This window comes from Cinclus cinclus, chromosome 35 (assembly GCF_963662255.1).
Source record: "Cinclus cinclus chromosome 35, bCinCin1.1, whole genome shotgun sequence".
Lineage (NCBI taxonomy): Eukaryota > Metazoa > Chordata > Aves > Passeriformes > Cinclidae > Cinclus > Cinclus cinclus.
The window spans coordinates 999,565-1,009,875 of NC_085080.1; the positions used below are offsets into that span (position 1 = coordinate 999,565).

At 55.7% G+C, this 10,311-nt stretch overlaps 1 protein-coding gene and 1 long non-coding RNA gene across 2 annotated transcripts in view; both read right to left on the bottom strand.

Annotated features, from left to right (window-relative positions):
• The window catches only part of LOC134055796 (histone-lysine N-methyltransferase EHMT2-like), a gene marked incomplete at its 5' end in the record, with an annotated part of 39,504 nt that extends 32,288 nt beyond the window's left edge, over positions 1-7,216 (bottom strand). The window contains 6 exons of the mRNA XM_062512255.1: positions 1,230-1,409; positions 1,931-2,071; positions 3,821-3,940; positions 5,745-5,830; positions 6,728-6,803; positions 6,992-7,216. Of these exons, the coding sequence (XP_062368239.1) occupies positions 1,230-1,409; positions 1,931-2,071; positions 3,821-3,940; positions 5,745-5,830; positions 6,728-6,803; positions 6,992-7,216 (828 nt within the window). The remainder of the gene's footprint in view (positions 1-1,229; positions 1,410-1,930; positions 2,072-3,820; positions 3,941-5,744; positions 5,831-6,727; positions 6,804-6,991) is intronic.
• A 71-nt stretch (positions 7,217-7,287) lies between these two features.
• Positions 7,288-9,498, bottom strand: LOC134055843 (uncharacterized). The gene is made up of 4 exons (XR_009934114.1): positions 9,475-9,498; positions 9,237-9,282; positions 8,135-8,278; positions 7,288-7,338 (listed from the first exon to the last, which is right to left on the bottom strand). It is a non-coding gene; the product is annotated as an uncharacterized LOC134055843 (long non-coding RNA).
• Positions 9,499-10,311: the final 813 nt, after the last annotated feature.

The window sequence follows — 10,311 nt, forward strand, 5'->3', positions numbered from 1 at the left end:
GGGGTTTCTCACCCCAGTTTTTGGGGGTTTCTGACCCCAGTTTTTGGAGGTTTCTAACCCCAGTTTTTGGAGGTTTCTGACCCCAGTTTTTGGAGGTTTCTAACCCCAGTTTTTGGGGGTTTCTGACCCCAGTTTTTGGAGGTTTCTAACCCCAGTTTTTGGAGGTTTCTAACCCCAGTTTTTGGAGGTTTCTGACCCCAGTTTTTGGAGGTTTCTAACCCCAGTTTTTGGGGTTTCTCACCCCAGTTTTTGGAGGTTTCTAACCCCAGTTTTTGGGGTTTCTAACCCCAGTTTTTGGGGTTTCTCACCCCAGTTTTTGGGGTTTCTGACCCCAGTTTTTGGAGGTTTCTAACCCCAGTTTTTGGAGGTTTCTGACCCCAGTTTTTTGGGGTTTCTAACCCCAGTTTTTGGGGTTTCTCACCCCAGTTTTTGGGGTTTCTGACCCCAGTTTTTGGAGGTTTCTAACCCCAGTTTTTGGAGGTTTCTGACCCCAGTTTTTGGAGGTTTCTAACCCCAGTTTTTGGGGTTTCTCACCCCAGTTTTTGGAGGTTTCTAACCCCAGTTTTTGGGGTTTCTAACCCCAGTTTTTGGGGATTCTCACCCCAGTTTTTGGAGGTTTCTGACCCCAGTTTTTGGGGTTTCTGACCCCAGTTTTTGGAGGTTTCTAACCCCAGTTTTTGGGGTTTCTGTCCCCAGTTTTTGGAGGTTTCTGACCCCAGTTTTTGGGGTTTCTAACCCCAGTTTTTGGGGTTTCTAACCCCAGTTTTTGGAGGTTTCTAACCCCAGTTTTTGGGGTTTCTGACCCCAGTTTTTGGGGTTTCTAACCCCAGTTTTTGGAGGTTCCGACCCCAGTTTTTGGAGGTTTCTGACCCCAGTTTTTGGGGTTTCTAACCCCAGTTTTTGGAGGTTCCGACCCCAGTTTTTGGGGTTTCTAACCCCAGTTTTTGGGGGTTTCTAACCCCAGTTTTTGGAGGTTTCTAACCCCAGTTTTTGGGGTTTCTAACCCCAGTTTTTTGGGGGTTTCTCACCCCAGTTTTTGGGGTTTCTAACCCCAGTTTTTGAGGTTTCTAACCCCAGTTTTTGAGGTTTCTAACCCCAGTTTTTGGGGGTTTCTAACCCCAGTTTTTGGGGGTTTCTAACCCCAGTATTTGGGGTTTCTAACCCCAGTTTTTGGAGGTTCCGACCCCAGTTTTTGGAGGTTTCTGACCCCAGTTTTTGGGGTTTCTAACCCCAGTTTTTGGGGGTTTCTGACCCCAGTTTTTGGGGGATCCTGTCCCCAAATTTCGGGGTGCCCTGCCCTCACCTCTGTCCTTGGCCCGGGGCTCCTTCCTCTTCCTCTTCCGGGCAGGTTTGAGCCATGGACTTTCCTTCCAGCGGCGCCGGGCGCGGCGTCGGGAGCTGGATGCGCTCTGGGGGGCGGGGGGAGGGTCAGGGACCACCAAAATAACCCCAAAATGATCCTGAATACACCTGGACGCCCCCAAATACCCCTAAAACCGCTCCAAATACCCCCAAAGTGATCCTAAAATAAACCAAAATGGACCCAAAATGATCCTAAATAACCCAAAATAACCCCCAAAATGATCCCAAATAACCCAAAATAACCCCCAAAATGATCCTAAATAACCCAAAATAACCCCCAAAATGATCCCAAATAACCCAAATAACCCCCAAAATGATCCTAAATAACCCAAAATAACCCCCAAAATGATCCTAAATAACCCAAAATAACCCCCAAAATGATCCCAAATAACCCAAAATAACCCCCAAAATGATTCTAAAAAACCCAAAATAGACACAAAATGGACACAAAATGATCCTAAATCACCCAAAATACCCCTAAAATGATCCTAAAAAATGATCCTGACACCCCAAAACTCCCCCAAATCCCCCCCAAATGCCCCCGACCCCCTCCCCAGCTCCCCCTCACCCGATCCGAGGCGTTCCCGGACTCTTCGTCCTCCTCCTCCTCCTCTTCCTCCTCTTCCTCCTCCTCCTCGTCCTCCTCCTCTTCCTCCTCCTCCTCCTCCTCCTCCTCGCTCAGGGCCTCTCCCGGCCCCTCCCCCTCCGACTGACACAGGGCTCAAATGGGGGGAGGGGCTGGGGCTGCTCCCCTTCCCCAAATTCCTCCCAGCGCGCCCAGTTCATTCCCAGTGCTCCCAGTTCATTCCCAGTGCTCCCAGTTCATTCCCAGGGCTCCCAGTCCCTCCCAGTCCCTCCAAGTCCATCCCAGTCCATCCCAGTCCCTCCCAGTCCCTCCCAGTCCATCCCAGTCCCTCCAAGTCCCTCCCAGTCCATCCCAGTCCATCCCAGTCCCTCCCAGTCCCTCCCAGTCCCACCTTGCTGTCCGAGTCCCCGTGTCCATCCACACTGAACCCTCCCCGTCCCTCCCAGTCCCTCCCAGTCCATCCCAGTCCATCCCAGTCCCATCCCAGTCCCATCCCAGTCCCTCCCAGTCCATCCCAGTCCCATCCCAGTCCATCCCAGTCCCTCCCAGTCCATCCCAGTCCCATCCCAGTCCATCCCAGTCCCATCCCAGTCCCTCCCAGTCCATCCCAGTCCCATCCCAGTCCATCCCAGTCCCTCCCAGTCCATCCCAGTCCCATCCCAGTCCCATCCCAGTCCCTCCCAGTCCATCCCAGTCCCTCCCAGTCCCATCCCAGTCCCTCCCAGTCCATCCCAGTCCCATCCCAGTCCATCCCAGTCCATCCCAGTCCCTCCCAGTCCATCCCAGTCCCATCCCAGTCCCATCCCAGTCCCATCCCAGTCCCATCCCAGTCCCTCCCAGTCCCATCCCAGTCCCTCCCAGTCCATCCCAGTCCCATCCCAGTCCATCCCAGTCCATCCCAGTCCCATCCCAGTCCATCCCAGTCCCTCCCAGTCCCATCCCAGTCCCATCCCAGTCCCTCCCAGTCCCTCCCAGTCCCATCCCAGTCCCATCCCAGTCCATCCCAGTCCATCCCAGTCCCATCCCAGTCCATCCCAGTCCCATCCCAGTCCATCCCAGTCCCTCCCAGTCCCATCCCAGTCCCATCCCAGTCCCTCCCAGTCCCTCCCAGTCCCATCCCAGTCCCATCCCAGTCCCATCCCAGTCCCTCCCAGTCCCATCCCAGTCCCTCCCAGTCCATCCCAGTCCCATCCCAGTCCATCCCAGTCCATCCCAGTCCCATCCCAGTCCATCCCAGTCCCTCCCAGTCCCATCCCAGTCCCATCCCAGTCCCTCCCAGTCCCTCCCAGTCCCATCCCAGTCCCTCCCAGTCCCTCCCAGTCCCATCCCAGTCCCATCCCAGTCCATCCCAGTCCCATCCCAGTCCCTCCCAGTCCATCCCAGTCCATCCCAGTCCCTCCCAGTCCCACCTTGCTGTCCGAGTCCCCGTGTCCATCCACACTGAACCCTCCCCGTCCCTCCCAGTCCCTCCCAGTCCATCCCAGTCCCTCCCAGTCCATCCCAGTCCCTCCCAGTCCCATCCCAGTCCCTCCCAGTCCCATCCCAGTCCATCCCAGTCCCTCCCAGTCCCATCCCAGTCCCTCCCAGTCCATCCCAGTCCCATCCCAGTCCATCCCAGTCCCATCCCAGTCCCTCCCAGTCTCATCCCAGTCCCTCCCAGTCCATCCCAGTCCCTCCCAGTCCCATCCCAGTCCCTCCCAGTCCATCCCAGTCCCATCCCAGTCCATCCCAGTCCCATCCCAGTCCCTCCCAGTCTCATCCCAGTCCATCCCAGTCCCATCCCAGTCCCTCCCAGTCCATCCCAGTCCCATCCCAGTCCATCCCAGTCCCTCCCAGTCCATCCCAGTCCCTCCCAGTCCCTCCCAGTCCCACCTTGCTGTCCGAGTCCCCGTGTCCATCCACACTGAACCCATCGTAGAACAGGGAGAATCCCCCTCCCCCTTCCGAGTCCCAGTCCCGGGGGGGGGCGGCCATTTCCTCCGTCACCGTGATCTGGGGGGGATTTGGGGACATTTTGGGGGGTCCTGGAGGATTTTGGGGGGTCCTGGAGGGGGTTTTGGGGGTATTTTGGAAGATTTTTGGGGGGTCCTGGGAGGATTTTGGGGGATCCTGGGAGGATTTGGGGGGATCCTGGGAGGATTTGGGGGGAATTTGGGGGATTCTGGGGGGGAGGGGGGGTCCTGGAGGGGGTTTGGGGATATTTTGGGGGGTCCTGGGGGAATTTGGGGGGGGTCTTGGGGAGATTTTGGGGGGTTCTGGGATGTTTTTGGGGGGTCCTGGAGGGGGTTTGGGGATATTTTGGGGGGTCCTGGGGGAATTTGGGGGGGGTCTTGGGGAGATTTTGGGGGGTTCTGGGATGTTTTTGGGGCACTTTCAAGGTGCTTTTGAGTATTTTTGAGGTATTTTTAGGGGTTTTTTTTTATTACATTCGAGGTGTTTTGGGGTATTTTGGGTTATTTTTAGGTTATTTTTGGGATGTTGTGGGATGTTTTGGGATAGTTTTTGGGTGGTTTGGGGGTATTTTGGGCGTTTTGGGGGTATTTTGGGTTATTTTTTGGGTGTTTTGGGGGTATTTTGGGTTATTTTTTGGGTGCTTCTGAGATACTTTGGGTCATTTTCAGGTGTCTTCAGGGTTATTTTTGGGTTGGTTTTGGGTATTTTGGGGTATTTTGGGTTATTTTTTGGGATATTTTGGGTATTTTGGGGTATTTTGGGTTATTTATGGGGTGGTTTGGGGTATTTTGGGGTATTTTGGGTTATTTTTGGGATATTTTGGGTATTTTGGGGTATTTTGGGTTATTTTTTGGTGGTTTTGGGTTATATTTTGGGTTATTTTTGGGGTAGTTTTTGGTGGTTTTGGGTGTTTTGGGGTATTTTGGGTTATTTTTGGGGTATTTTGGGGTACTTTGGGTTATTTTTTGGTGGTTTTGGGTTATTTTGGGGTACTTTGGGTTATTTTTTGGGATATTTTGGGTATTTTGGGGTATTTTGGGTTATTTTTGGGGTAGTTTTGGGGTATTTTGGGGTACTTTGGGTTATTTTTTGGTGGTTTTGGGTTATTTTGGGGTACTTTGGGTTATTTTTTGGGATATTTTGGGTATTTTGGGGTATTTTGGGTTATTTTTGGGGTAGTTTTGGGGTATTTTGGGGTACTTTGGGTTATTTTTTGGTGGTTTTGGGTTATATTTTGGGTACTTTTGGGTCATTTTTGGGGTAGTTTTGGGGTATTTTGGGGTACTTTGGGTTATTTTTTGGTGGGTTTGGGTTATTTTGGGGTACTTTGGGTTATTTTTTGGTGGTTTTGGGTTATATTTTGGGGTACTTTGGGTTATTTTTGGGGTAGTTTTGGGGTATTTTGGGGTACTTTGGGTTATTTTTTGGTGGTTTTGGGTTATATTTTGGGTACTTTTGGGTTATTTTTGGGGTAGTTTTGGGTTATTTTGGGTTATTTTGGGTTATTTTTTGGTGGTTTTGGGTTATATTTTGGGGTACTTTGGGTTATTTTTGGGGTAGTTTTGGGTTATTTTGGGGTACTTTGGGTTATTTTTGGGGTAGTTTTGGGGTATTTTGGGGTACTTTGGGTTATTTTTTGGTGGGTTTGGGTTATATTTTGGGTACTTTTGGGTTATTTTTGGGGTAGTTTTGGGGTATTTTGGGGTACTTTGGGTTATTTTTTGGTGGTTTTGGGTATTTTGGGGTATTTTGGGTTATTTTTGGGGTAGTTTTGGGTTATTTTGGGGTACTTTGGGTTATTTTTTGGTGGGTTTGGGTTATATTTTGGGTACTTTTGGGGTACCTCGGTGCTGGCGCGGGGGCTGCCTCTCTGCAGTCTCTTGTGGAGCCCCTCGGACCCAAAATCCAACTTGGGGCGTTTGGGGGGGTCTGGGGGAGGGGACAGGGAGACCCCAGACCCAAAATTGAACCCCTCAGACCCAAAATTGAACCCCACAATCCCACTCGGGACCCCCCAAAACCTCCCCAAATCCCTCCAGAACCCTCCAAAAAACCCTCCAAACTCCCCCCCAGGACCCCCCAAACCCCCCCAAATCCCCTCCAGAACCCTCCAAATCCTCCCCAGGACCCCACAAATCCCCCCCAGGACCCCCCAAATACCCCCCAGGATCCATCCAAACCCCCCCAGGACCCCCCGGTCCCATTCAGGATCCCCCAAATCCTCCCCAGGACCCCCCAGGACCCCTCAGTTCCATTCAGGATCCCCCACAATCCCCCCCCCAAGACCCCCCCAAATGCCCCCCAGGACCCCACAAATCCTCCCCAGGACCCCCCAAATCCTCCCCAGGACCCCCCGGTCCCATTCAGGACCCCCCAAATCCTCCCCAGGACCCCACAAGTCTTCCCCAGGACCCCCGAAATACCCCCCAGGACCCCTCCAAACTCCCCCAGGACCCCACAAATCTTCCCCAGGACCCCACAAATCCTCCCCAGCACCCCCCGGTCCCATTCAGGATCCCCCAAATCCCCTCCAGGACCCCCCAAATCCCCCCCAGGACCCCTCCAAACCCCTCCAGGACCCCCCAAATCCCCCCCAGGACCCCTCCAAACTCCCCCAGGACCCCCCAAATCCTCCCCAGGACCCCCCAAATACCCCCCAGGACCCCTCCAAACTCCCCCAGGACCCCCCAAATCCTCCCCAGGACCCCCCGGTCCCATTCAGGACCCCCCCAAATCCTCCCCAGCACCCCCCCGGTCCCATTCAGGACCCCCCAAATCCTCCCCAGGACCCCCCAATCCCCCCCCAAATCCCCCCCTGCCCCATACCGTGCTGCCCCATCCCGCAGAGCTCCTCGGACACCCTGAAGTGCAGCATCTCCGACATCCGCGGCTTTTCGGGGACCTGGGGGGGGGGGAGGGGGGGTCAGGGACGCACCCTTGGCGTCCCCCCAAATTCCATCGGGACCCCCCCGAGTTCCAGAGGGAGGGCCTCACCCTATAAACCCCTCTCCCCCCCCCCCCCCCCAACCCCAAAAAAAAAAGACAACTCAAAAAAGCCCCCCCCCCCCCCCCCCCCCAAAATAAACTCACCTGTCCGTTACTGGGCTTGGCCATGGTTTTGCGAGCTCGATGGATTTTGGGGGGTTCGGGGGGATTTTGGGGGGGTTCGGGTGGGTTTTGGGGGGGTTCAGGTGGTGGGGGGCGACCCCCGGGACCCCCTCCCCCAGCAGGGAGGGTGAGGAGACGCAAAGCCAAGCTCTGTCCTGGGGGGGTTTTGCCTCCCCCCGCCCCCGTCAGGGACATTTTGGCACGGCTTGGGGGGGGGAGGGGAGCGGGATTTGGGGTGGGGGGATGGGGGAGACCCCCACCACCACCCCCACCCCCACCCAGAATTCCAGCTCGGCCTGGGGAAGCTGGAAGGGTTTTGGTGGCGTGGCCTGGAAAATTGAGGGGAGGGGAGGGAGGAAAAATGTGTGAGACCCCTCCCCAAAAAAAAAAAAAAAAAAAAAAAAACCCACAACAAAAAAAAAACCTAAAAAAAAAATATCTCGGAGTTTTTTCCCAAAATCAACGAAAATTTAAAATTGAAGCCCCCCCACCCCCCTTCAATAACCCCCAAAAATTCCCAGAGCCCCCCGAATTAGGGAGACCCCCCCCCCCCCAAGGTCCCCCAAAAATTTCCTCAACCCTCCCCAAATGCTCCCAAACCACCCCAAAATGCTCCCAAAATGCCCCAGACCCCCCCAAAATATCCCAAACTCCCCCAGATCCCCCCAAATCACCCCAGACCCTCCCAAAAACCCCCAAGGCTCCCCCCAGAATGCCCCCAAACCCTCCCAGATCTCCCCAAAATATCCCAAAATCCCCCCAGACCCCAAAAAATCCTCCCCAAAATATCCCCAAACCCTCCCAAATCCCCCCCAAAATTCTCCTCAAACCACCCCAGACACCACCCCCCAAATTCCTCCCAAATCTCCCCAAAATAGACCAAACCCCTCCAGATCCCCCACAAAATGCACTCAAAACCCCCCAGATCTCCCCAAAATATCCCAAAATGCCCCTGGACCCTGCAAAATCCTCACAAACCCTTCCAGTCCCCTCCCCAAATCCCCCTCAGAGCCCCCCAAAACCTTCCCACAATCCCACAGAGCCCACAAAATCCCCCCAAATCTCCCCCAAACCCCCCCTCAGAGCCCCCCAGAATCCCCCCAAATCCCCCCCATCCCCCCTCACCTGGCAGCCCCTTGGCTCCGCTGCCCCCAGGGGGGGTCCCCTGCGCCCCCTCCCCATCCAGAGCCCCCCCCTGCTCCTCCTCATCCGGGGGAGCCCCCCCGGCCGTGGGGGGGGCACAGGGGGAGGGGCTGTCCGGGGGGATACCTGGGGGGAGGGGAGGAGGAAAAGGGGGAGGTCAGGGAGGGCTTGGGGGAGGGGTTTGGGTGGTCCTAAGGGGGATCTGGAGAGATTTTGGGGGGATCGGGGGTCTTTGGGGGGGGGGTATTGAGGAGGATCTGGGGGTCCTGGGGAGATTTTGGAGGGGTCTGATGGGGGTCTGGGGGGTCCTGGGGTGGGTCAGAGAGGGCTTGGGGGGGTCTGGGGGTCCTGGGGGGGGGGGGGTTTCTCAGGCATTTGGGGAGTCTGGGGGTCCAAGGAGAGGGGGTTGGGAACATCCAAGGGGAATCCTGAGGGGATCCTGAGGAGGGGATCAGAGGAATCCTGAGGGGATCCTGAGGGGGGGTCAGGGGATCCTGAGGGGATCCTGAGGGAAACCTGAGGGGATCCTGAGGGGATCCTGAGGGGGATCCTGAGGGGATCCTGAGGGGATCCTGAGGGGATCCTGAGGGAAACCTGAGGGGATCCTGAGGGGGATCCTGAGGGGATCCTGAGGGGATCCTGAGGGGATCCTGAGGGGGATCCTGAGGGGGATCCTGAGGGGGGGTCAGGGGATCCTGAGGGGATCCTGAGGGGGATCCTGAGGGGGGGTCAGGGGATCCTGAGGGGATCCTGAGGGGGATCCTGAGGGGGGGTCTCGGTGCTATCAGGGTGATCCTGAGGGGGGTATCAGAGGAATCCTGAGGGGATCCTGAGGGGGGGTCAGGGGATCCTGAGGGGATCATGAGGGAATCCTGAGGGGGGGGTGGGGTCAGGGGATCCTGAGGGAATCCTGAGGGGGATCCTGACGGGGGGGTCAGGGGATCCTGAGGGGGGGATCCTGAGGGGGGGATCAGAGGAATCCTGAGGGGATCCTGAGGGGATCCTGAGGGGGGGTCTCGGTGGTATCAGGGTGATCCTGAGGGGGGAATGGGATCCAAGATGTGGGGCTGGGGCGATCACTCACCGGCCTCTCCCGCCTCCTCCACCACGAGGGTCCCAACAGGGGGGTCCTGAGGGGAGGGGGAAAAAATGAGGAGGAGGAGGAGGGGCAGAACGCGACGTGAGGAGAAAACCCCTCCCGCCAGCACCCCCCGCCCTTCCCCCCCGCCCCACAACCACCCCAAGACCCCTCAAAATCCTCCAAAAGTCCCCAAATCCCCTCAAACCCCTGCCCCCCGCCCGTTCTCATCCTCCCCTCAGACCTCGCCGCCTCCCGCCGCCTCCATCGCCGCCGAGCGCGCCGCGCGCGGTGACGTCATCACGCAGCGCGCACACTGAGAGGCGTGGCTTTAATTCCTTTTATAGGCAAAGCCACGCCCATGTCGCTTTGTCTATCCGTGTTGACCCCGCCCATCACGTAAACCACGCCCCTCATCAATAAGCCACGCCCATCAATATTTTATGGGGGGGGAGGGGCTCCTCGTGGTTTAAGACCCCCGCCCCAAAACGCGAATTTTGGCTTTGGAAATAAATAAATAAATAAATAAACAAACAAATGGCCCAAACCAATTTTTAACTTTTTTTTTTTCAAAATTTTATTTATTACAAAAAAATTAAAAAAAAAAATTAAAGCAAACAAACAAAAAAATTTGAGGTGGGGGAGGGGTCGCCCCTCCCACCTCCTAAAAAAATGTTTTTAGGTGCCCCCACCCCAAAAAATTCCCCCCAAAAACGGGATCCCCTCTTCTTCCTCTCTACCCTCTACTCACCCCTCCCCTTCCCCCAAAAAATTTTGGGGTGGCTCCTCCCCCACCCCTCCCCCAAAAACCTTTGCCCCACCCCTCCCCCACACTCTACAGAGACCCCCGCCCCTCAATCCCCTCCCCCCACCATCACTACAACCTAAGGGGTCCCCAAAAACTCCCCCTAAAATAAAAACAAAACAAAAAAAAAACTACAGCGGGGGTAGGGGCAAAAACGCCCCCCCCAAAATTTTTTGGGGGGTTCCATCCTGCTCCTGTGGGGCAGGGACAAATTTTGGGGACCCCTCCCTTTAATCTGGGGTCCCCCTACCCTTCACCAGAGTATTTAAATTTACA